Genomic DNA, 26041 nt, shown 5'->3' on the forward strand with positions numbered 1-26041 from the left:
TTATTATTACTATTATTTAGGATAAGAACACCTCCCATGAGATCTGCCCCCGCAGCCAGGATTAGTGTACACTACAGAGTTACAGACCACACAGGCTGTGTGCTGAACAGCAGAGCCTCAGGACACATTCACCTTCTAGAACCGATACCCTGTTCCCTTTGACTAATTCGTCCCAACACCCCTCCCCCAGAGTGGAACATTTTAAAGTAAACTTTCTATTACAACATAATGCATAAAGAAAAATGTACAAGTCATAGATGGTCAGCTTGCTCAGTTTTCAGAAGTAAACACACCTGTGTCAGCACTCAGCTCAGAACGTTACCCACTTCCGGCCTCAAGCCCCCAGGGGCCGTCTGGGCCTTTCTGATCGCAGCCCTAGGCCAGGCTCCCTGAGATGGATGCCTTTCCTGCAGCCCTTGATTTGGTTCACAGGTGTTAGATAGGGCAGGGGTCTCCAGGTCTGGGCAGTTCTAAATGTTATTTCTTGATAAATGTTGAGATGTAGCACAGTATTCTGCAGATGCAGCAGTAAACAGGAGGAGTTGACAGGAACTTGCCTGGATGAAAGTAGCCAACTGCAAAGAAAAATCAACATATATCTGACCAAACAGTGTATATAAGTAATAGTGTAGCCTCCCTTTGAGGAGCCAGAGCTTTGGAATATGAACCCCTTGTCTCCTTTGGTTCCTACAAGTAAATGAAATGACCTAGTAAGAACCACATCTTGTTTTTGAATAGAGCACCCAAGTGACAATCCCTTGAATTCAGCAACATGGAGATTCTCCCACCAGCTCTCCCACCAGCTCCTCTCTAAGGACTGGGGCAAAGTCTCTTCTGCTGACCACACTGAGTCCCTACTGGGTAGGGTAGGGGGGAAACACCTGGCTCAACAGAAGGGTCCATCACTTAGCATGACTGCCTGTGACACCAGAAAAGCCAGTGTTTGTGCTGCCTGTCACCACCAAACCCAATAAACAGAGACAGAGATTGAATCTTCACGGGCACTTTATTCAGATGGCTGGCAAGCTGAGAAGACCACAGGTTATGTACCCTAACAGACCGTCTTACATTTCCTTTCAAGCTGGACTTTAAAAAAAAAAAATTTTATTTATTTGTTTATTTTATTTATTTATTTTTAGAGAGAGGGGAAAGGAGAAAGAGAGAGAAACATCACTGTGTGGTTGCCTCTCACTCGCGCCCCCAACTGGGGACCTGATGTGCAACCTAGTCATGTGCCCTGACTGGGAATCGAACCACCGACACTTGGCTGGCAGGCCGATGCTTAATCTGGACTTTTTATAAGGAGAAAAATGTGTAGGTAAGGGGTTTGAAACTCAGGAGAAAGGTTAATCAGATAAAAGCTACAGTCTGGCAATTTCCCTAGCATCCTTTTGCCTGTTGATTGGCGAGTCTTTATCTGTGTTCTGGGTAATTCAGTCTTTATCTGTGTCCTGGAAGGCAGGCTCTCTGTCCTTGGAACACAATGGCTCAGATACCATACCTGGGTCACAAAGGTCGAATTGCTTGTGGTCTCCTGGAGTCAGGGTGGGTCATAGCTTCAGTTCCTGAAAGAGTAGCTTTTTGCATGTGTTCATTACTAAACTTGTTAATTACTACCTAAAACTAAAATTTTCCGAATCTTGAGTCCCCCCATCACCAGGACCCTCTGACCATCCCAGGTAGAGGCCACTGTCCTGCCCCAGGTCCCCGCCCCCACATGCTGCATGGTGTGCAAGAGTTTTCCAAGGGTGAAGCAAATACTTACTGAAGTAACACATACAGAAATGCTGGCTGCTGTCATCTTCATCCCCCTGGGCATCTTAACTCCCGGTCGCCTCTCAGCAGACCCTCGGCTGAAGTTGGAAGGCCCTCACTGCGAGAGGACCACCTGCGGCTCCTGCCATGAACTTCTCAAGAAACAAAGTTAAAATAGGCCTGGGCTTAGAATGACAACTTCTGCATGTTCCTATTGCAACGGTCTGTGTTTGTGTAGCCGGTTCTAATGCCTTGAAAAGCTCCGCTAGATTGGGTTAGCAACACCTGGATCCCTCAATAAAGGGACGCCTTTGTTAGGCTGCACAGGTTTAAAAACTTAAAACAGCTAGCCACGATCCGCCATGGTCGCAGATCCCCACTGGTGGTGGTGCTGGTCACCCCGAGACCCTTGGGACAGCTGCGGGCACTTTCCGAGCGGTGGCGCTGGACCCTCCTCGGTCGCCCCACTGGCGTGGGCAGCAGTGACCTCACATGAAGGCGAGGGCGGGGCAGGGGCGGGGCGGAGGCGGGACCGGGTAAGAGCCTGCCGCGCGGGGCACAGAGCAAGCTAAGCTGCCCAACTCGGCGCCACCATGGCTACCGTGGACCTGGAGAAGTTGCGGATGTGCGGGGCCGGCAAGGCCATAGGCGTGCTGACCAGCGGCGGCGATGCCCAAGGTGCGCGGGGCGCGGGGCTTGTCGCAAAGCGGGGGGAGTCCACCTGTCTCCGGGCCCTTAAGAGCGCGCCCGCCACCGTCGGCCAGGACTTGGGGTTAGCGACTTCTCTTGTCCTCGTGCCGCCTCCCATCCCCCTCCTGTCCCTGGCGCTCCTCATCGGTCCCCCCCTCCCTTGGCCCTCCCCGACGCACCCGATTGCCGCGTACGTGCCGCCAGCCACGGCTTCCGCGCCCCGCCCACGCGCGCCCACGGAGGTGTGTCTGCGCGCCGACAGTGACCCGGGGATATTGCGCGCGGGGCAGGCGTAGGACTGGCAGCTGTTGCCCCTCCTGTCGACCCGGAGGCTCCCTGCCACCCTTCCCGGTGGCACGTGTCTGGAGACCTGTTTTCTGAAGGCCGTGCTCAGCTGGGGAGGTCCTGTAATTCCATGAAAGCCAGGCTCTTCCTGGTTCTGAAACCAGAGCTGGGGACACCTTGATTCCCCCAACCATGGCCTCCAGGGCAGCTCTGACGCCCGCATCCCTTCACTCCCCCTCCCCCCTCCTTTATCCTGGCTGGCAGAGGTGGGGGTGGCATACCTACCCAGAATAGCCCCGCAGTCTCCTTTTGAGGCCTAGTGAGGAAGAGTGTACCTTGGGGAGGTGCGCTGTCTGGGGCTAGGAGTTTCCTTTAGCTCAGACCTGTTCTCACTCCACTGTACAAGGGAAAGCCCAAGGCCGTGGCCTGTCAGGGTCCTGCAGTCAGGACCTGGCAGAGATGAGCAGGTGCCCTGCCTAGGGGGGTGGCTATCTGAGTAGCCCCCAACCTGGCAGCCTGGTCTTGTCTTGACCACTGTTTTTCAGCGCCTCTGACCTGGGTTGGCCAGTTTGGCCCCTGTGGTGCTGGGCCAAATGGCTACACGCTGAACCCCAGGAGGGACCTTAAGTAGACCAGGAGGGAGGGAGCCAGCACCCTCACACTACACAAGCCCAGCTTGGTCTGCCTCCCTCCAGGTCAGAGAGAGTGGACGCACACCTTCCCTCCCTGCCTCAGGCCCAGGACTCCCCATTCCCCACTCTGTCCGGAAAAGAGGGCTTCACAAGCTAGGGAAGGAAGGAAGAATTGGCCTCTGTCTGTGTCCCCACCTGCAAGGGGCCCTCCTGCAGATTGAGGCTGAACCCTTAGAGCCTGGCCTGACTGGCAGTCAGTGTGCCCTTCTGCACCTCCACAGCCCCCCATGGCCAGAGCACTTGCTGCCTGTTCCTCTCTAGAGCGTGGCCAGTGAGCCCGGGCTGGGGTGGGCGGGCTTCGAGGGGAGCCTTGGGGAAGAAGCATCATCCTGTGAGATTAGACCATGGGAACGGGCACACCCTGAGAGGGCTGGACCCACCCCTCCAGACAGGCCCAGAGAGGCCAGTGAGGCCCCCATCTCCCTGGGCCCGTGCGGGCAGAGCGGTCTCCACCCCACACTTCTGTCTGCACAGCAGAGACAACAGCACCCCGAGGGGGGTTGGAAGGATAAATGGTATGCATTTAGGTCATGGTGCGAAGCTTGTCTGAGTTGTGGCCCTGGTGCCTCACACAGAGCAGACAGCGCTTCCTGAACATGGCTGGAGTGTGGCCGTCAGCGCACCTGCTGATTGACCTCCTGCCCTCCTCTGAGTGCGACCGCTCCCCCCAGCTCCCTCCTGTGTGCTCCCTCCAGCCTGCAGACAGGGTAGCTAGCTGTGGCTTCTGGTCGGAGCTACGCTGAGGAGGACTCAGTTTAGGGCTCTGCCGTGCAGCGAGGAAGACTCAGGGCCAGCGGGTGTAGTGGCAGAATGTAGCCTTTGTTTTGTAAGTTCTGGAACCGGTCAGTGGGCTCCTGTCACTGCTTCTGTGATCCAGCTCCAGATGTGGGTGCTCAGGTTGTCTTCAGCCCCCTGCCCCCCCCCCCCCCGTATCCTTCCAAATAAAGGTTGACCTGATAGAGACCTGATAGTACCACGTGTGCCCTCCCGAGTCTGCCTTCCTGAGTCCCGAATGTGCCCTCCCACGCCTGTCCTCCTTTGTCCTGTGTGTGCCCTCCCTGGCTGGCTCTGGGCTGGCAGTGGCTGGGGTGAATGGGAACCCTGGTGTGTACCTGCCTCCCACATGCTACGGTCTGCTTTTGTTGGGATGTGCACACCAGCCAACTCCATGGAGTGGAGGGCCAGACCCAGGTCCTGGTTGGGCTGGTGTTGACCAGACCTGTGACCTGACCCAAGCACTTCTCTTGGGACTTAGTTTCTCCTTTTGTAAACGGGGGTGGGGAGGAGGCAAGAGAGGCCACCTGGCAGGTTTCTTCTAGTTAGCTTGGAGATGCTGTCCTTTGCCAGCTCTGGGGCCTCTCCTTATTGACCACAGGAAGTGTCAATAAGTGGAGGGACGGCAGTTGTCCAAGGATGTCAGAGGACTTTGTACAGAAGCCACTAGAGACTTGTACAATAGCCCATTCTACCCACCTCTCACCCCACGGCTGCCCCCTGTGAGTGGCCCTCTCCTGGCCCCTAAAGAATAGGCAGGACCTGCCTTTTCCTGTTGATCAGCAGGACATTGATGTCCTGTGTTTGCAGGTGAGGGTTTAGCTTTCTCACTCCCCTCCTGTCTCGTATGCCCCAGCCAGGCTCCGTGTCTTGTCTATGTGTCATCTGTGAATGTAGTGTCCTGCTGAGCCTGGGGTCATTTCATGATCACTCTCTTGTACGTTTTATTTTTCTGGAAGCCAACTGTGATAAAGTCAGATACATTGACCTCACTTACTTCGGTGGCATCATGGATTTCCTGCAACAGGAAGTCATGTGATGCACCTCCCAGGTCCTCCAGGAGGGGCGAGGGTCTCGTGCTCCCTCAGCTGGTACACATAGCTGCTCTCCTGCCCACTCTTCTGACTGGCCCAGGGTTTATTTTGAGGAAGAAAAGCAGATTCAAGGGCCATTAAAAATGCCTTTTTAAGAAGGCTGCTTACAGTGAGGTGTGCTGGGTAACCGGTGCCCACAGGCTGCTGTCTCCATGGCATCTGGTTCTGTTGAAGAGTGGTCTCCTCCAAGGGGCTGAAAACATTACTCCTGGGGTCCCTTGAGTCTACCTGGCTGGCTAGTGAGATGGCCTCGTTCCCAGTCTGGCATGTGCAGCCGCTGGCCAAGTCATGGGTGGGTGACCGGAGAGATGTCTGGATTTGCCCTTCCACCCCACGCCCTGTCCTCAACCTTTTCCCAGCTGCTGACCTCCCTCCTGCCCACCAGCAGTGGGACTTGGACCTGGAGCCTGCAGTGGGCCCAAAGTCCTGGGGGCACAATAGGAGCTGTGGGAGGAACATGGAACTGGGTGAAGTGACAGGACGCCTGCACACAACTGGTTGTCACGCTCAGGCTGAGTCAAGCCCAATGGGGAGTTTCCTGGTTTAACTCTGGGGCAGCTTGTTTCTGAATGTTCAGGAGCTGAAATGACTGGGTTCGCCCTGTGACCTGGGGCTGGACCTCCAACTCCTGGCTTGGTGCCCCCCGAAGAGGCTGGTCTAGGGTCCCAATATTTGTGCATCTTCACTGATGGTGTCACCCTGACTCCCTCACAGGTATGAACGCCGCCGTCAGGGCTGTGACGCGGATGGGCATCTATGTGGGAGCCAAGGTCTTCCTCATCTATGAGGTAAGGCTGGGCAGGGCTGCATGCCTGTCCCACAGTGGTCACCTGTAGTTCACCTCCTAGCCTAGGCCCAGAGGGAGGGGTGGGTGATGAGGAGGCGGAATGGGAAAGGGCCAGGCCCCTGCTCTGCGAGGTGGATGAGGGCCTTTCCCCTCGCCTGGGTCCTGGTGGGCTGGGCCATGTCCCTGGGGAGATAGGAGGGCATAAAGCTGCTGTCTTCCTCCTCTGAGGCTGAGGACCTCAGCCGTCACCTGTCGCCCTCCAGCCCCCCTGCACCTCTTACATACACAAACCCTGTGTGAGTCACCCAGACAACGACAGCAAACAGCCTCCTTTGGGAAAACTGGCAGAGTATTGTTCTCTTTGGTTCTAGACAAACTGGTGCCCCTTTGCTTCATCCCCCACCTCCCAAATCCCTCTCACACTGGGGCTGACACACAGACAGACACAGACAGACAGTGGAATTCCTGCATTGTTTCATGGTTTTCTGGAGGCACTGTGTCATTTTGTTTTCACATTTTAGGCAAGAAGTCTCAAACTCCAGCCTCTCTGCTTCCCCGTGCCTGCCTCCTCACCCTGTGGGGCGGCCCCTGGCCCTGGTCCCACGTTGGGCTGGGCCACACCCAGCCCTTGGCTGCAGGAGTAAATGAGCAGCCGTTTGGAGGCCCCTTTCTCCTGCAGGGCTCAGACCCTCAGACCAGGACTGGGTGGCTGGGGCCTTGCCAGGCCCCAGGTCGTCTTTGGGAAGCAGATGTTCTCAGAGTCTCAGCTGCTGGGCAGGTGCGGCCCACATGCTGACAATGGTCTGGAGTCATCTAGAAGTCAGTGGGGATTCTCCAAGGGGTGGCCTAGGCTTGTAGCCTCCAGACAGGGAGGGTGGGTCCAAGCCCTGCCTGAGGGTGTCCACATGTGACAGGCATGTCCCTTCGCCTCCTCGACCCACTGTTTCTTCTTCTAAGTGGGGATAGCAGTTCCCTCTTCGTGGGGAAGTTAGGGCATGAAAACTAATGCAATGTTGTGAGTTAAAGCACTTTTCACAGTCAGCACCCAGAAGGGCTCAGTGAATGGGAAGGGCTTTTATTCACTCAGAGCCAAAATGGGGTCTGTGGGCTCAGAGTTCACACAGGAGGGCCGCCAGCAACATACTTGGCCTGCAGCCAGTTCTGGGGCTGCCTAAGGGCTGCCCTGGGGGGCCAGGGGGAGCAGTGGGGAGGGGAGAAGTGACACAAAGTGGGCGGAGTTGTGCAGAGACATTCTAGAAGGTTCTAAGGCTAAGAGGAGGATTGTGGCTCTGAGACTTCTCTTAAAATAGTTTACTTATTTTTCGGTTAGTTGATGTGCAGTATTACATTAGTTTCAGGTGTACAATCCAGTGATTAGACATTTATCTGACTTACGAAGTGATCACCCCTATAAAGATAGTACCCGTTTGACACCGTACGTTATACATAGTATAATATTATTGTCCGCTGAGTCTGTCCCTTGAGAGTGTCATTTAGGGAGATGGTTGGTTCATGCTTTGGTGTGATCTGAAGCTGCCTACTGGGTGCGCTGGCTCTGGAACCTTCTGAGAGGTGCAGACCAAGGTCAGTTGCTGCCCGTGTCTTACCTGGAGACACCCTACATGAGCTACAAAGCAATCTGCAGATGGCTGCTACTTGTGCTAGGCATGGAGGTGCCTGGGAGAGGCCAAGCTATGAACTAAGGCCGGCTGCTGCTAGTGCCGGGCCTGAGGGCACTTAGCAAGAGGTATAGGGTATGCTGAGGCCACATGCTACCTGTTTAAGAGATTTGGGGAAAGTCCACGGCATGAAACAAGGTGGGCCATTTGTATGGAAAAGTCACTGGAAATGGCTTGAGTGGGCCCCAAAGTTGGGTGGGGTGGGGTCTCAGGAAGTCACCAAGGTGGGGCAAACAGTGTTAACCAGGTTGATGGAGATTCAGATATGGTGCCCACCTACCTGCTCTGTGGGACTGGGGATGCTCAGCAAAGGAACAACGGCCTCTGCCAGCACTTCTGTCCAGGAGAAAGCTGCTCCTTCAGCCCTCACCCTGATGCCAGGCAGTTCATTTCCTTCCTGTATGTCCCTGGTGCCTTTGAAGCTCTGCCCCAGTGCTGGAGCTCAGAGGGAGGGAGTCAGACTTAAGTCCATGTATGGATTCTTTAAGAGGAACTCCTGGGACTCCAGGAGCCTTTTGTCTCACTTAGCCACAATCCCTGATGGTTTTCCCAGCCAGAGTTTTGGGGACTTCTCTTCCTGGCACTGGATCCCTGGGCTGGGGGGCCTGGTGTGGGGCTGGGACCCTTCTCTCCTTGGGGGACTTCCACAGCCAAGATATCCCTCCTGATTTTTAACCACACACATGGGTGTAGGACCAGCCTTGACATGGCTTCTTCTTTATGTCTTTAGTATAGGACTTCTGTTCAGCTAAGTTTCAGGCAGTTCTGAATGATGATTATTCTGTAGTCTCATTGTAATTTTGGTGTGGTTGTGGGAGGATTTCAGTACTGTTTAACTTACTGCCATCTTGACTGGAAGCTGTAATCTCCATTCTCTGTATTCTGAATTCATCAGAAGCGACATTCTGGAACTCACAAAGTTAGATCAAAAAAAGTCTAAAGCCTCCTCCCAAGTCTCTTAGAATGGAGGTTTTTGCGGGAGCCAGCTGCCAAATGAGAAGTCCAAGTGCCCCAAGACTGCCATGCTGTGAGGGTAGCTGGAGCTGACCTTACGGAGAGGTCTGCTCGGTACCCAGTTGTTCAAGCTGTTGTAGCCCAGGCACGTGATTATGGGGGCTGAGAAGTCCCGTGATCTGCTGTTTTCAGGTTGCAGAACCAGGAAAGCTGGTGGTAAAAGTCCCATTCCCAGTCCGATTCTGAGGAGCACCAATGTCAAAGGGCAGGAGATGGGTGTCTCAGCTCCAACAGAGCTGTGTCTTGAGACTTTGATTCAAGCTGGTGTGCAGGGGGGCAGGGGCCAGGCTGGCACTGTGCTCAGGCTCTGTGCCCAGTCCTGGGCTTTACAGACTGAGATCTGCCTGTTTGTGTGGTTGCTTGCTTCAGTCAGTGTCTGCTCTGGGTTTTTGGGTAATTTTCCTATTTTTCTGTGCAGAGGTGGTAGTGGCAGGGCTGGTTTGTATCCTCCTGGGCAAATTCTTGACTAAAGGGTGGGGGAGGAAAGGAGGGAGGGGAGGAAAGGACATAGCCTGGTCTAAGCTGTTGAAAGTAGCTTGGTGGTCCCCAGACTGAGGATCTCACTCCTCCTGTGTCCCTAACTCTGGTTCCTGGAAGGATGGGCACCTGCCTCACCAACTTGAGGTGGGCTGTAGGCCCTGAGTTGAAATAACATTTCTCCCTGCACCCTCTCATGTGTAGTGCCCCACCTCCAGGGCCTTGGTAACCCAGGATCCTACAGGCTTGGGTGACAGAACAACAAGGCTGGAATGGCCCAAAGGGAGGAGACAGAGGGGCAGTAGATGCCTCAGAGCCAAGCTAGGCTCCAGGCCCAAGCAGGAGTGGTAGCTCATCCATTACTTCACTGGAGGGGCTGGAGGGTTGCCTGGAGGAGGCGGCTCTGCATATCTTAGCAAGGTATTGCCGCGTCTCTTCACCACGTATAAAATACACCTGTCCTCTCTTCAGACCGTATAAAGAACTACTGATAAGAAAGGAATAATCACACAATATAGGAAGTGGACAGGACACCTCACCAGGTACTTCTCACAGAGGTGGTCCAGACGACCAGTGGCTTATGTCATAGACAGACAGCATATTGTCACCAGGGAAATTCAACATACTACCACTTGCAGGGACCCACATGCAGCTGCTGGGGTGAAGACTAGCACAGCCTGGTGCTGTTGGGTGGAGCACCCAGAAGCCCAGCTGCATGGCTGGTGGGTGAGGAGGTCAACAAAGCCCAGCATGCGTCTGTGAGCTGCCGATGGCTGCTCACGCACCCAGCACTCAGCAGCCCTCTTGCAGGAGATGTGCGTGTTCTTAGCAGACTTATTTCTAATAGCTTCAAGCTGGAGACCTCCCACATGTCCGTCATCAGTGGACAAACTGTGACTGTGGGCATGCCCAGTGACCAGGAGTATAGCAGCAAGCCTAGACACAGCCGTGCATGGTGACGTCGGGCCTCTGTCACCAGGAGGGAAACCCAGACATGAAAAGCAGACACTGCTGTCATTTCTACATCTAATCGATGCCCTCAGGAAGCAGGACAGCGGGTTCCTCTGGGAGGAAGGGCCCTGGAAGGGCAGAGGGCTGCTGGGCACGGGGCTGCTGGGTGCTGGGCTTCTGTTTCTGATCTGGGGCCAGTAACCTGGGTGTGGCTTGAGAACACTCACCAGGTGGGCCACCTGTGACAGGAGCACATTGCCCTGGGAGTTACACTGTGTCACACAGCCTGGCCAGCCCTGCAGAGGTGTTCCGGAAGGCCCTTCGAGATGCCCTGGCCTCTCCCCCTGACAGCCCAAGACTGTTGGCCAACCCCGGCTTCATCATCCAAGGCCCTGGGGTGGCAGGGGGCTGTGGTCAGGACCCATGGGTCTGCTTCTTGCCGGATGGGGTTCTGGCCAGGTTCCCAGTACCCTGCTTGCACATGAGGGTGCTGTCTGGCTGCTTGGGTGCTTGTCTCATGTTTGTGCTCCTCGGTTTCAGGGCTACGAGGGCCTTGTGGAGGGAGGCGAGAACATCAAGCCAGCCAACTGGCTCAGCGTCTCTAATATCATCCAGCTGGTAAGGCCCTCTGTGAGCCCCTCATGTCTGTGAAGACACACAGATGCACAGATGCACAGACACACACAGACACATTGCACAGAAGCACATCCATCCCGCAGGGGCTCAGCTGTAGGCTGACCGTGCCGTCTGGTTGCCGTGGGGCTGTGGGGTTGCAATGACCCTGGGACATCTCCCCTACAAGAGTCCACTCTCAGTTCCACTGAGGGTGCAGGGGAGCAGAGGACACCTTGGAAAAGTCATGGCACAGCATCTGAATGGCCTCTTTTCACCTCCACCTGGCCTCCCAGTGACCAAGGCCAAGGTTTCCCTCCAGCTGGGCCAGGACTCTTAGGAGTGGTGGTTTTTGAGCCAGGTCCCTCATCTTCCCACAGAGCTTGGACAGTGGTGCAGGCATTTGTCACCTGTTTATCCATGGCCACCAGGTGACACCTGGCTTATTTGAGTGGCTGGTCATCAATCACAAGGCACAAATTGGTTGGTGGGAGCAGTGGACAGATGGGCCTGGACCCCAATGCTCAGTGTCCTGGGGCAGGAGTTGTCCAGGCATGGCTAACCCCGAGGGGACCGCCCTCGCTCCTGCCCAGAGCAGATGTCGGTGATGGGCTGTGCTCTCCTGGCACCTGGGGGTCAGAATGGGTTTGCCACCCTGGTCCTGGTCAATCCAGCAAACAAGCAGGGAGGCACAACAGCCACTGGGGTGGCTGAGGGGTGCTGTGGGGGCAGAGGAGGAAGGTTTTGAGCTCTGCCTCTAGGGAGATGCCACTGGGCCAGCCCATTTACACTGGGGCCCAGCCCAGAGGGTCCCAGGAGCAGCAAGGGGCGGGGCGGTCTGTCCGGGGCACAGTGGGCAGGGGTCCTTGGCGGAGCCCAGCTGAAGCTGAGCAGGGAGGTGTCCTGTGAATGTTGGCCCAAGCTGCCGCATGTCCCCTTGGGGCTCAGGGTTCTCCCTGTGTTGTTGCCTGGCTTGTGCACACGCATATGTGCTCTCAAGTGTGTGTGTGTGTGTGCACGCCCATGTGGCTCCTTTGTTTTCAGAGCCTGCTCACTTTGCTGCCTTGTTTGAACTTCCCAGTCCTGACAGGTGGATGTTCTCCTCATCTATTCAAGGAGAGAGGCCCAGGGAGGTGTGACACCTGCCCAGGCTTCTGGGGGAGGCCTTGGACGTCACCCTCTCCTCTCCGTTCTGTGGGTGTCTCCTCCTGCCCAGTCCCAGGTCTCTGCAGTGTCCTCGTGGGGCCCTCTGCTGCCCCGTTGGCCAAGGCTCCCATCTCCTTTGCACAGGGCGGCACTGTCATCGGCAGCGCCCGCTGCAAGGCCTTCACCACGCGGGAGGGGCGCCTGGCAGCAGCCTACAACCTGGTCCATCGCGGCATCACCAACCTGTGCGTCATCGGTGGGGACGGCAGCCTCACAGGAGCCAACATCTTCCGCAGCGAGTGGGGCAGCCTGCTGGAGGAGCTGGTGAAGGAAGGTGGGCCAGGGGCCGGAGCCGGCTCAGCGCAGGGAGGTGGGGCAGTGTGGGGTGGGGTGGGGTGCACGGAGGCTGCAGCGCCTGCCTCGCCGCTGCGGGGCACTGGGCCTAGGCAGGGCAAGGGGAGGCGGGCGAGAGCAGTAGGCCTGGCCCAGCCCGAGGTCAGGACGGCCCTGAGCAGCTGCAGAAGCTGTTGGCTGGGTTTGGCTGGTAGTGAGCTCCGTGGTTGAGCTGGAGTGCCTGGAACTCAGCGTCAGGGACCCCCCAGGCATGTTGGACAACAGTCCCAGGCTGCCTCACTCCACGCTCGTGGACAAGTGTGGTCTGTAATTGACAGGCTGTCATAATTTGCAGAAGTGTAACAGTTAACATTCTATAATGCCCAAGACACATGGTCACAAGGTTGCCAGTTGGAAAGTGACCTCCTGAAGTTCAGCCTGTGCCACTCGTGTGGGGCCTGGAAATGAGGGGCATGGCCACTCTCTAAGGCTGCCCTAGAGGTCTCTTGCTTGGGGTGAGAAGCCTGTACTTAGCATTAGGGCTTCGAGAACCACTCCCCGCCTTGGGAGTCCCGTGGCAAGACCTGGGTAGGGGGAAGCTGGGAACTTCCCGGGCCACACTGCCAGGGGGGACAGGGTGAGCGGTGGGGTCTCGTGCCCTGTGCTGCGGCCAGTGGTCTCAGCTGGCCCCTGCGGCTCCTCCTCAGGCAAGATCTCGGAGAGCACCGCACAGACCTACTCGCACCTGAACATCGCCGGGCTGGTGGGCTCCATCGATAATGACTTCTGTGGCACCGACATGACCATCGGCACGGACTCGGCCCTGCATCGCATCATGGAGGTCATCGACGCCATCACCACCACTGCGCAGAGGTGAGCGAGGTCCACAGGCCGTGCCAGCCCTGCCAGGCCTCTAGGTGCACAAGCTGGGGAGCCTGTTCTCCTGGTAGGGGTGAGGCTGCCACTCTGTGGGGTCAGCTGGGGCTCTAAGGTGACGGTGCATCCCTCGGGAAGTGTGGGGGGATCATTGGACTGCTGCTGGCCAGTGATGACCAGGCCCGGTCAAGGTAAATGGCCTTCAGCCTTAGGAGCAGAGGTCAATGCAAACCGACCTGAAGGCTGGTTGGGCAGCCAAGGCCCCATTTTGCTCAGATGCCTGACTGCCCTGGGAATAAGAAGGGCTGCCTGTCCTCCCACTGCCCCCCTATTCACTATGTCACCTGGGCACGCCTGAGGCAGGGCTGGGCCATGGGTAGCATAGCTTGGCCCCTGTGTCTCGAAGGAGGCTATTTCTGCTGGCCTGTGAAGCTAAGCCATGAGCTCAGCTCTCGGGGGCTCAACATGGATGCCTTCCGTCCTTTTCCTGTCCACAGCCACCAGAGGACCTTCGTGCTGGAGGTGATGGGGCGGCACTGCGGGTAAGGGGGCTGCCGGGGTTACTGGGAGCGGGAGCCAGGGTGTGGTGCCTGCGTGGCACAGGGCAGGTGCCCATTTAATGCCATGGAGTCTGTCTCTGGGGCTGGACGCAGGGAGGACAAAGCGGGTGCGGCCCAGGTGAGCCGGCTCTGGGCTCTGGGGTGCTGGGTCCTGCCCTGAGCAGGTAGCACCTCCCACTCCTCTAGGTACCTGGCCTTGGTGTCTGCTCTGGCCTCTGGGGCCGACTGGCTGTTCATCCCAGAGGCGCCCCCCGAGGACGGCTGGGAGAACTTCATGTGTGAGAGGCTCGGCGAGGTGAGAGGGAAGGGTCTGCTCATCTGTAACCATTTGCCTCGTCCCTGGCCCAAGGGCCCCTCTTCGTCCTTTGCTGTCCCCCGCCCCATTCCCAGCCTGCCCCTCCTTGCTCCCAGGAGGTCCATGAGGTCCCTGTTGGCCCCTCCTTATGTGGGTTGTGGGCCCTGAGGTATGGGCCTTAGGCAGGGCTGGTGGGTGGCAGCTGTGTTGGGGTAGGTGACTGAGGTTGCTGAGCCCTGGAATGTCTCTGACCCAGACCCGCAGCCGTGGGTCCCGGCTGAACATCATCATCATCGCCGAGGGCGCCATTGACCGCAATGGGAAGCCCATCTCATCGCACTACGTGAAGGATGTGAGTGTGGAGGGGGCCCCCACAACTGCCTGGGTCATGTGGGTGGGATGGAGGTGGGGCCCTGGTGGGCTGGGCTTCCTTTATCTTCAGTCCCCAAGTATTCTTGCTGGGTCTCTTTCCCCAGGCCCAGGAGGCTCCTGGATGTGGGGTGTGTGTGCCAGGGGCTCTCCAAGAAGTCCTGGCCCCAAAGGCCAAGGTCTCCCCCAACACCTACTGGGAGCCCTCCACCCACTGGTTTCTAGTCTTCATTCATGTTCCCTGCCAGGCCAGCCCTGCTGGGAAACACACACTTACTCGGAAACACGTACACGAACGTACCCCCTGTACACAGAAATACATGCACACACTCACATGGAAACGCATACCCATGCACACAGAAACACATCCACACCCTTACATGCTGTGGGCATGAACCCTGGGCCAGCTCTGCGGGGACCCTGGGGCACTGACACCCTAGAAACCCTGAGGCCTGGCAGGAAAGGGGTGAGACCAGGGCTTCAGTGAACTGAAGAACCCGTTACTCTCTCCCAATGAACAGCTGGTGGTGCAGAGGCTGGGCTTTGACACACGTGTGACTGTGCTGGGCCATGTGCAGAGAGGAGGGACCCCCTCGGCGTTTGACCGCATCCTGGTAGGTGGGGTGTGGCCCTGGTCCCCAGTGTGTGTGTGTGTGCGGCTTAGTGTGCGTGCATGTGTGGTATGTGAGCGTCTCTTCACTGTGCCTGTGCTCGTGGGTGAAACCAAGGTGGGGCCCCTCTGCTGCTCTGTGGGGGTGGGAAATGCAGACCTGAGCCCCTGGGCCTCCTGGTCATGCCCCCATCCCTGCCTGTGAGCCAGCAGCTTCCGACCCTCCCGGCAGTGGCTGTGGTAGATACCCAGGAAAAGAGGGCAGGGTGAGCAGGGGCGAGGCCTGTGGCCTGGCCCTCCTGGGGCCCGGTGCCCGGTGGGTCCCGGTCTGGCCATGGCCCGGCCCCACATTCTTATCCCTGGGGGAGCCGGGTGCTGGATTCCGCCCCGAGTGTGCCATTGTCATCCTGATGACTGATGGGTTCCCCCTCATCCTCTGCAAAGTGAGAACCATGTTGCAGATGAATGGAGACAGGGTCTTAGGCCAAGGAGGACCCTAGGCGTGGTAAAGTGCCTGCATCTGAGGATTGGTCACCCTGGGGTAGGGGCTAGATACTCCCCAGGCCGCTGTGTTGGTGTGAGGCCAGGTGACCCGCTCAGACCCTCGGTGAGCCAAAGCTGCTCTACTGTGCCGGGCCTTTCCCAGGAGGCCGTGTGTGGTCTCCTCAGCCCCACACAGAGCAGCGGGACCCTGGCCTCCCAGAGGGGCCCTGCCAACATGGCCAGGCACCTCTGCACCCAGCGTGAGGCCTTGGGTGCACTTGGGACAGCCTCCTGAGGGGCCTGGGACATCAGGGCCAAGCACCAACCCTCCACCAAGCCTGGGCAGCAGAAGTGTGCTGGGGTGGGTCTGGGGTCTCCCCAGCTTGCAGGAGAGCAGGTTGGCCTGCCGTTTCATGGACGCTGGTGGAAGACAAAGGACAGTGTGTTGCTCACAGCCAGAGCGGCAGCACTTTGTGCTGGGCCCTGAGCCCAGTTCTTACAGGGTAGCACCTGCATGCACAGTGTGTCAAGTTACAGGGGAGAAGCCTGAGCTCAGGGAACCCCCGTCTTCTCTAATGAGCCCCCAGCACAGTACTCCTGAGGGGGCGGGAACTTTCTCCTATGGCTGTTACTGAAACAGATGTGAGCAGTTGGTGACTTGCTCCCAAGAGGTGCAGAAAGCAGCAGAGACCTGGGCGTTTGTCTACGAGTGCCACAGGAGGCAGGGGACCCGCCTGCCACCCTCACTGAGCAGAGCTCAGCGACTGCGGCGGGCCTTGCTTTCTTGCACACCTGTCCGTGTCAGCTGCGCCAGGACCTGCATTGTGATTGGTCCCAAGGAGGGCAGTCCCTCCATGTTTTAGCTGGTGCAGCCCATAGAGCACATTCTCCATTCACACCCCCACCAGGAAAGCCCTGACATAAGGGAGCCCCAATCAAGAAACCTTCTCATAGTGGAAAGAACCCTGGAAAGCTGGTTCCAGCTCTCGCCCTTCCCATGAGGCTGAGTGACCATGGACAAGTTGCGCCATCGCAGCCCTGGGGTGTGGGACCACATGTCTTAGCAGAGCTGTGTGAGACCCCTGAATGGGCTGTTGGGAGTGGTGGTCGTATTAAGGCACTGTTTCTGTCACCATTTGTTCTAGAATCTTCGACCGGGGTGTGTGGGGGCAGCACTGAAAGTTGAGGGTTTTCAGATGGTGTGGGTGCTGGCTTAGTGCAGCCCGCAGAGCAGAGAAGGGCCAAGCAGTGTGTGTGCGCGCACGTGTGTGCACACGTGTGTGCACATGCCTGTGTCTGTATGCATGAGTGCGTGTGCACACGGGAGGGTGGGATGCGCCTCTGCCTGAGCCCCGCTCCTCTTCCGCTCAGAGCAGCAAGATGGGCATGGAGGCGGTGATGGCGTTGATGGAGGCCACACCTGACACGCCAGCCTGCGTGGTCAGCCTGTCCGGCAACCAGTCGGTGCGGCTGCCCCTCATGGAGTGCGTGCAGGTGGTGAGTACACAGCCTCACCTCCAGAGGGAGGTGCCTGGGGCCCTCTGTGGCTGTCCCCTCCCCCCAGAACCACCTGCCCTTCCAGGTCCCTCAAGGCTCCCCAGCCTCGCCTCCTCTGTGTTGTTACATGTCCCAGCTGTCTGGGTGTGTGCTGACCCCTTCCCCCTAAGCTGGCCTCAGGGAATCAAAGCCTGAAGTCCTGGGGAGGGGAATGAGTGTGTCCCCGATGTGGGATGAGCCCTGAGAGAGGTGGGAGCTAAGCTGAGGTCCCTTAGTGTCCCAGAGCCAGTGGCCATGGACCTACCTTGCAAATTGGGCGGTGGGAGGGCATTTGGGTCAAAGATGGGATGGAGGAGGAGGAGTGGGTGGCTGGAGCCACTGGGAAAATTGCGGCAGACCATGGGGGGACATTTGATGTGGCCAGAGCAGGAAGGAGGAGTGGGAAGTGTCAGCATGGGGATGCTGATCCTGGCTCCACAGGTTTGAGGGACCCTGCAGCTGAGGGAGGGTGGGAGGGAGGGTGGGAGGGTGGGTGGGAGTGGGAGATTGGGCCTCCCTAATGTTTCTCTTGGAAGAACCTCCTGCAGTGACTTCCACCAGCCCTGCTTCTGGGCAGGCTGAGCACTGGCTATGGGTCTAGTGGCCAGATGGGCCTCAGCCTCCAATCCCAAGGCCCTGGTGGGTCCCCCAGGGGCTGAGAGGGAACAAGGGTGGCTGGGAAGGACCCATTGGCCAGGCCAGGTGGGGCCTGCTCAGCTTCAACCAGCTTTCCTGATTGCTGGTCTTGGCAGTGACGGCTGCCAGGCAGGTCTGGGGCAGGCCCACCAAGTCAGGTAGGTGGGTGCTGTGTATGCTTCAGGCCTCCTCCAGCCTGGGCTTTTCCTTTTCTTTAAGACAAAGGAGGTGCAGAAGGCCATGGATGAGAAGAGGTTCGATGAGGCCATCCAGCTCCGGGGCAGGTGAGGCCTGGGGGCTGCGGGTCCATGGCGGACTCCTGGCAGCTTGCCCACAGCCGTGCCCCTGCCACAGGGCATGCATAGCTGTAGACATGACCTCTGAACCCCTCCAGAGACCCTTCCTTCCACGTGCGTGTGGCCGAGCAGTCTGCAGTTAGGAACAGGGCCTCGGTGGTCCCTGTGGAGGAAAGCAGGCAGCCTGTGGGGTGGCAGGGGGACAGGAGCTGCCCATCCTGGGCAGGCTGGATTCAGATACTGGCTTAGCTGAGAGGAGTGCTGGGATTGTGTGTTGTACGGGGTCCCAGTGATGGCACCTGGCTCGGGTTTGGGGCAACAATAGAGAGGAAGGGGCTCCTTTGTGGCTGAGCAATGGGCCAGGCCCTGTGCTTACTTATGGGATTGGGCCGTGCCCGAGGGTTGGGGAGTGGACAGTGGGTGTGGGCTACGTGATGCAGGACCGGCTTTCATTCCAGGAGCTTTGAGAACAATTGGAACATTTACAAGATGCTTGCCCACCAGAAGGTCTCCAAAGAAAAGGTGAGGTGGTGTGGGGTCAGGGTCTGCCCATGGGGTCTGCCTGCTGCTGCCCACCCAGGAAGCAGGGAGCTGGGCCAGGAACCTCAGTTGGGGTCTCAGTTGTGATCTGGGGGGGGGTCAGGCTCGGCCTCTGCTGGACCGGTGGAGGTCAAACAGCCAGTATCCAGGCCTGGAGGTTATGTTGGCTGGGTGCTTGTCAGACAGTTACTGGAAATTAAGTCAGGCCCACAGATTTAGCTCAGGAGAGAAGGCATCCCACATTTATTAGCTGTTCCAAGACATCTAAAAGCCTGGGGAAATGCCCTTGTCAAGAGAAGGGTGATAGCAGGACTTTTTCTGAAGTCCTGGGGAACAAGAAAAGGGCTTTATTAAGACAGTGTTGGACGGTGGGGTCCTGGAACTGCTGCCCCTAGAGTCACCGGCATGGGGGTGGCCGACACAGGGAGTGGAAGCCACCTCGTGGCAGAGCCTGTGGGGTTAGTAAATGCTTGTGGCTGTTGTCACTAACATTGTCACCATTTTGAGGAGACCTCTGCAGTGTGTCTCTACCCTGGGGGTGCTCATCACCTTATCCACGTCACCTTCTGTGGTCCGTGTCTCCAGCCCCCTTTTATTCCAGGAGCTAATGAGGAACAGGCAGCCGTACCCCCCCTGCCCCTGCCATGCACAGCAGAGTGGCTACATGTCCCCCCCCCAGAACTGGCTGGGGTGTAACCGCCTCTGGGGCAGCCAGGGGTGATACCAGGACCCGCTGCCCAGTGAAGCCTCTGGCCACATGTGGCCACAGAACACTTGGCATGAGGCCAGGTTCTAAAGCGAGACTGATGTGAAATATCCTGTTAGTAACTCCTTACACTGATTCCAGGTGGAGGTGATACTAGTCTGGTTAAATTAACCTGAGTAGCATCATCTGCTTGTTTGTATTTAACATGGCTACTAAAAACTCAGGATTGTGGGGCCTGCTTTCTCCCTCTGTGCTTCTGTACTGCTGACTGAGGACTTTGGGGCGCTGGATGCTGACCCCTGTGTGGGGGCGATGGCTGAGGTTTCCGGGCAGGACTGTGGCCTGAACATGCCCTGCTGCCACTGTAGGTGTGCGAGGCCTGTAGGGACCACACCCGGCCAATGCCCTTGGCCGGGCCCTGAAGTTTATGAGCACAGCCTGCACTGCAGCCTGTTTGCTCCTCCCCAGAAGCATGTGGCACCCTGAGGACTTTGTCACTGCTGGGGGAGTCAGGCTGGTGCGAGAACCTGCCTCTCGTTGACTTCTCTGTGGTCAGTGTCTTTCCAACCCCACTCCCCGGGCTCATGCTCTTGTCTCTGTCCCCTTCTCCGAAGACCCAGTTCTCCCTGGCCATCCTGAACGTGGGGGCCCCGGCGGCAGGCATGAACGCGGCCGTGCGCTCGGCGGTGCGCTCCGGCATTTCCCAGGGCCACAGGGTGTACGTGGTGCATGACGGCTTTGAAGGCCTGGCCAAGGGTCAGGTAAGTGCGAGGTGGCGGGGCCTGCTGGTCGTGGCTGATTGATTACCCACCTACCCACCCGCCACCCAGCTTCCTCGCAGACAAACCCGGGGCTCAGGATGTGGAAACGAAGGGAATGGCCGGGTCAGGTCCATGAGAAAAACAGATCAGAGGATGAGGGAGAGGGGTTAGCTCCTGGGGACGGGGTGGGGATGGGTCCACGTGAGCTGCCCAGCCCAGGCACCTGAGACTGTGCTCCGTTCCCCTGCGGACATGCTGTTGAGTGCAGGTCCATCACTTGAGGAGGAGTCAGCCAGTGCCTCTGGCCTGTCTCCCTCAAGCTATGCCTCCCTGCTGCAGGTGCAAGAAGTGGGTTGGCACGATGTGGCTGGCTGGCTGGGGCGTGGAGGCTCCATGCTGGGGACCAAGAGGTGAGTGGCTGGCAGCTGACTGCCGTGGGCAGCTGGGAGATCCAGAGTGGAAGCTAAGGGAGGGGGAGGGGGCTTGCAAAGGGAAACCCATCCCGGGCTCTGGACTAGGTCCCCTTTCTGGCTGGTGACCTGCAGAGTGGGCTGCAGACCCTCCTGCCTGGGGCTGTGTGGCTGAGGGCTCACCTGGGGTCACCTGTGTAGGGCAGGCTGCTGAGCTGCTCCCTGTATGCAGAGAGCTCACACAGGCTCCAGGGATGAGGGGCTCCTCCATCACCTGGCAAGTGCCTGGCAGGGGCACTGAGTGGGTGCCAGGCTGCCCCCTCACTGGCAGGCCCCACTCGCCTCAGCCACTGAGCCTCTGCTTCTGCCCCCACCCCTGCCCCCAGGGCCTGCACTCTCCTGGGGTCAGGGGCAGGTCAGGTGCAGGTCAGGTGCAGCCTGTGCATGACCTTCCGGCCTGGCAGTCTGTGCAGATGCCACAGGTTCATCTCACTGTCTCCCGCTGCAGGACACTGCCCAAGAGCTACCTGGAGAAAATCGTGGAAAACATCCGCACGTACAATATCCACGCCCTGCTGGTCATCGGAGGCTTTGAGGTGAGGCCACCGCAGGGAATCAAGCCCGGGAGGGGACCTGAGAGCACCTCCCTCTGTCTGAGGTGGCCCTTCCAGAAACCACATGTACAGGGAGGTTATTGCCAGGGTCTAAGGAAAGTGGGGTGTTTGGCTTTGGGAGGTGTTGACCTTCTCCTGTGGCTTCACAGTTCAGATTAAAGCTGGCAGTTCGGGTGCTGGTGGGAGGTGGGGGGGCGGCAGGAGCAGGGGGCAGCGGTGGCTGAAGGGAAGGGAGCGGCACGCAGTCTGGTCCCTGAGGTGGGGGTGGGGCCCTCTGGGGCAGGGGTCCTGATGGCCTCATCTCCTGTCTGTGTGGTGGCCATGCACCTTGTGGCTCTTGGGCAGATTCTGGGCACTGGGCACTGCTGTGTGACACCGGTGCTGGCAGCCCTAGTGATGGGCACATGTTCTTGCTCCTCCCTGGTGGAGTGCACCCCCTGCCCACGCGGGCAGTGGATCGGGGTCAGGGCAGGGCCTGCGGGCCTCCTTCCTGTCCTCCCGGAACCCCGCTTTCCCTGGCCAAAGGGGCTGCAGAGCTCCTGGGTGGGTCCCGCCCCACCCCCCCTTCCCCCACCCCCCCACCCTCCCAGGTCCTGAGCCCCCACCCCCGCCCATGCCCCTGCCCCCACAGGCCTACGAGGGGGTACTGCAGCTGGTGGAGGCCCGCGGCTGCTACGAGGAGCTGTGCATCGTCATGTGTGTCATCCCTGCCACCATCAGCAACAACGTGCCAGGCACGGACTTCAGCCTGGGCTGCGACACCGCCGTCAATGCCGCCATGGAGGTAGGGCCTCATGATTCAGACCCCAATAACCTACTTATTTTAGTTCCCTTTTCTCAATTCCGAATTAGGATTATTATGCATCACATTACCATTAGCATCTGAAGAGCACATGTCACCTGATCCCTTGTTTACAGTGACCTGCACTGGCCACAGTGACCCTCCCCATGCATAGATCAGGGAGATCCTCCTAGTGGTGTGCTTGACCTTTACCCAGTAGTTGCCAGTGAACCCCCTGTTGCCCCCCAGGGCAGAACACCCCGGCTGAGGGCAATTGTTTGTGGCCCGTGGAGAGCTCACGTGAGGTGAGGGCTGTGGCACACGGCCTCCTGCTGACCCTCAGTCAAGTTTGGAGAGAAACTGGGTCCCTGCAGCATAGTGGGTCCCCGGGTCCCATCGGGGAGGACCCTGACCACCCCTGGCCCCCCAGAGCTGTGACCGCATCAAGCAGTCAGCCTCGGGGACCAAGCGCCGTGTGTTCATCGTGGAGACTATGGGCGGCTACTGCGGCTACCTGGCCACCGTGACCGGCATCGCCGTGGGCGCAGACGCCGCGTACATCTTTGAGGACCCTTTTAACATCCAAGACTTAAAGGTGAGCCGAGCGCTCAGCCTTCCCCCGCTGCGGCGCTGAGTAGGCCCCTCCTAGGACACACACAGGAGCCACCTGGCACAGGGGCCAGGCCCAGCCACGGAGCCATGGCCCACTGCCGGCGAGGGGACCTGGCACGGGAGCCTCACGCCCTTTCCTTCTGCAAGTCCGCACCCTATGTCCACATGGTGGCTTCTGTGGCCACATGGTCCAGCTGGTGTCTCTCAGCGCCCTCCTGCAGGCCCGCAGGTCCTCCCCCCCACCCCACCCCCCCCACCCCCATCACCCCCGGGTCACGCAGGCGCCACCTGTCTCGCCCAGACATCCTGCCTTCTGGCTACCGTGGGGCAGAGCCAGCTGCTGCCCTGACCCTGGCTCACTGGGTCTCTGGTTGCTACAGGCCAACGTGGAGCACATGACAGAGAAGATGAAGACGGAGATCCAGAGGGGCCTGGTGCTTCGGTGAGGCTACGAGTGGGCCTGGGCCGGGCAGGAGGTGGGTCTGCCCAAGGCATGGCAGGGGCTCCCAGACCCCTGTGCTGTGGTGAAAACAAGGAGGTGGGGGCCTTGGAGAGGGGGCCTTGGGTGGCATCCCCCAGAGCCTGTGGCCTGGCAGGCTCAGCTTCAGGAGGCCTGTGAACTCAGTTCCCCTCTTCCTCTCCCCAGAAATGAAAAGTGCCACGACCACTACACCACGGAGTTTCTGTACAACCTCTACTCCTCCGAAGGGAAGGGCATTTTCGACTGCAGGACCAATGTCCTGGGCCACCTACAGCAGGTACGGCATGAGGGAGTGTGGGTCCCTGGCCCCCGGCCTTCATCAGCAGAAGGGCTGAGGGGTCCAGGACACAGCCAGATGAGGACCTTCTGTATGCACAGCTTTGTGGGGTGTCTGGGTGTAGGTCGTTGCCTGCTTCTCCCTCACAGCCCGGAGCGAAGTGCCCACGATCCCGTCGCACAGGTGGGGAGCCCATGGTCCTGCCCGCTGAGGCCTCGCCACTGGTTAGGAAAGGGCGGGACGAGGCCCCGTCACCTGGACCTGCCATGTCCCCTCCCTGTCTCAGCCTCTTAGTGGCCCTGCAAAGAGCTAGAACTGCGGGGTTTCCCAGCCCAACATGAGGGCTGTGTGCACCTCAAGGGCTCCCCTTGCCTGGGGGTTCCTCGCTCACTGGTCACAGAACCAGCCTGCGAGACACACAGACCCATGGGGGCCACCCCATCCAGTGACTAGTTAGCTCACTGCCTGGCCTCTCTGATAGTGGCTTTTAGGGCCAGATTTGAGGGGGAGAGAGAGGCCAAGGGGGCTGCAGGCAGAGGGGATGGGGTGTCAGAAATGGCCTGGGGAAGCTCACTTGAGGTCACAGTGGGCCAAGTTTTGGGACTTGTGGGGACCGGGCCTGCCTCAGCCAGGTCTCCTCCCTGCAGGCTGGATCATAGCCTCCCCTACTCTGTTTCCAGGGCGGGGCTCCGACCCCATTTGACCGGAACTATGGGACCAAGCTTGGGGTGAAGGCCTTGCTCTGGATGTCTGAGAAGCTTCGGTCCGTCTACCGCAATGGTAAGTGGGGGTGGCATCCCATCCTGCCCTCCCCCTCGGCTGCGGCCCTGGGGTCCTGCCCTGCTCTCTGCCGCGGCCCTGGGGCCGGGGCCGTAGCACATGCCTGTGTCCACAGGGCGGGTATTTGCTAACGCCCCTGACTCAGCCTGTGTGATCGGCCTTCAGAAGAAGGCAGTGGCCTTCAGCCCTGTCACCGAGCTCAAGAAGGACACTGACTTTGAGTGAGTCCCTCCCAAGTGAGGGTGGACAACTGGGCCCAGACCTCCCCAGGCAGGTGTGAGGGACTGGGAAGGGGTCAGGTGGGCCAGCTGGACTGTAGGTCCGAGTGCACACACTCCCTCCTCGGGCCCTGGTGAGTCTATCCTGGGTGCAGGCCCCAGAGGGACAGGGACGCCTGACACCACTGCCATGGGCTGCTCCTGTCAGGGGTGGGCAAGGTCCCGGGTTCAGAGGAGGGGTGTGGTCCCAGGTGGAGGTTGGGGCCAAGGAGGTGCCCTACCCCTGACCATACCCTGCTCCAGGCACCGCATGCCCCGAGAGCAGTGGTGGCTAAACCTGCGGCTGATGCTGAAGATGCTGGCCCACTACCGCATCAGCATGGCCGACTACGTGTCTGGGGAGCTGGAGCATGTCACCCGCCGCACCCTGAGCATCGACAAGGGCTTCTGAGGCCGCCTGCCAGCCTCCTGGCCGCCTGGCCCTCAGCTACCCAGCTGCCGCCGCCTGGTCCCTGCAGGCAGGTGGGCGGTGAGTAGGCTGTGGCCCTCTCAGCCCTGCTCTGAGGGGCTCCTGGATGCCGCCTCCAGGACAGAGCACTTCAGACACCCACCTTGCAGCCCCAGGGGACACAGGACGTCTTAGTCTGGACACCACTGCCCCTCCTCGGCTCCCCACATGGCCCTGAGTCACTCCCCATGCCGGCCCTTCACCCTCACCAGCCCTTGGGGTCCGGTGCCCGAGTCTTTGTGCCAAGAGAGGTGTGTCCCTGTGGGCCTTGCTGTGACCCTGCTCCCGTGCACTGGACACTGTGGTTGAGCAGAGCTTGTCATCTTTTGTGGGAATAAAATCATCCCAACAGAGGAATGCTGTCAGTCTGTGGAAAGCAGGGCCCATGGGACTTGTGGGGAGGCTGGGCCTGCTAGTGGTTGGCAGAGGGGTGGGCTCTGGGGCTGTCCTCTGGCTCCGGGGCCAGGCCGGGTCTCAGAGATGTGTGCCGTCTGCAGCCGCACTTACCTCCCATGACCAGCAGGCCTCTCTGGGCCCCTCTCTGCTGATGGGGTGACCTGAGGCTCCACTGGCCCTTCCAGACTGTCCTAAGGGGTGACCTGAGACCCCTTAGCTTTGGCCTTGTCCTGAGGGATGACCTGCATGCCACCTGCCCTGTCCTGAAAGGTGACAGGCCTGGCCTCCTCCAGGCTGAGGATTTCTCAGCCTCAATCCCAGGGTCCAAGTGTGACCTTGAATGGTCCCCTGGACTTAGCCTGGGCTAGGGTCTCTGAAGCAGAGCCAAGGATCCTGGGGCAAGTGGCTAACGAGGGAGGCTGCTGGGAGACCCTAGTGGGAGGGGGTGGGGGAGGCAGCCAGAAACTTCATCACCACGGGCCGTGGGCTGATCCACCAGGAGTTCCAGGGCAGCCTTGGGGAGCCTCCACCCGCAACATGGTATCAGCACCCAGGAAGATGAGCCGAACGGGACTGCACCGAGGTGTGTGTTGGCGGGACCTCTGTCCGTCCTGAGCTTGTGGCCCCACCCAGGCCTGTTCCCACCATGGCTGCCGGGGCACTGAGTGCAGGGCCGCTCCTGCCTGCACTGCTGCCCTCAGCCCCTGCAGAGGCTCAGGACGAGGTTCTGGGATCTGTGAGGTTTTATGGGGAGGCCCACAGGCCACATCGGGGATTCTGGGCAGGGGGTCTCCCAGTAGGGCCTGGTTCAGCGCCTCTAGGGACCAGGCTGGGCCCTTCATCCCTTGGGTTGCCTTCATGTACTGACAGACCTTGAAGGAGCTTTGGTCACTTCAGGGGACAGTAGGCATGGTTGGACTGGCCCTGTGCTGGGAGCCACACCAGCCTCATCATGTTGGCCCAAAACCCTGAGTGCTCCTGGGTGCCCATTTCCAGAGGTGGGCCCT

At 59.0% G+C, this 26041-nt stretch overlaps 1 protein-coding gene and 1 long non-coding RNA gene across 2 annotated transcripts; one reads left to right on the top strand and one right to left on the bottom strand.

Annotated features, from left to right (window-relative positions):
- Window positions 1-2819, bottom strand: LOC150020626 (uncharacterized). Its single transcript, XR_016510207.1, has 4 exons — window positions 2625-2819; window positions 1766-1910; window positions 1502-1577; window positions 1-575 (listed from the first exon to the last, which is right to left on the bottom strand). It is a non-coding gene; the product is annotated as an uncharacterized LOC150020626 (long non-coding RNA).
- PFKL (phosphofructokinase, liver type) lies at window positions 2279-24991 on the top strand. The gene is made up of 22 exons (XM_090272155.1): window positions 2279-2433; window positions 6005-6078; window positions 10739-10816; window positions 12101-12290; window positions 12997-13162; window positions 13663-13707; window positions 13912-14020; window positions 14277-14372; window positions 14911-15003; window positions 16854-16979; window positions 17874-17938; window positions 18409-18472; window positions 19811-19957; window positions 20297-20367; window positions 20876-20963; window positions 21613-21765; window positions 22193-22357; window positions 22755-22816; window positions 23021-23132; window positions 23813-23912; window positions 24028-24133; window positions 24434-24991. Exons 1-22 carry the CDS (start codon window positions 2349-2351, stop codon window positions 24579-24581), a joined length of 2343 nt encoding a protein of 780 aa, XP_090128281.1. The 5' UTR covers window positions 2279-2348; the 3' UTR covers window positions 24582-24991.
- Window positions 24992-26041: the final 1050 nt, after the last annotated feature.

The sequence above is a fragment of the Furipterus horrens genome, unplaced genomic scaffold (assembly GCF_987537825.1).
Source record: "Furipterus horrens unplaced genomic scaffold, mFurHor1.1.pri manual_scaffold_1, whole genome shotgun sequence".
Classification (NCBI taxonomy): domain Eukaryota; kingdom Metazoa; phylum Chordata; class Mammalia; order Chiroptera; family Furipteridae; genus Furipterus; species Furipterus horrens.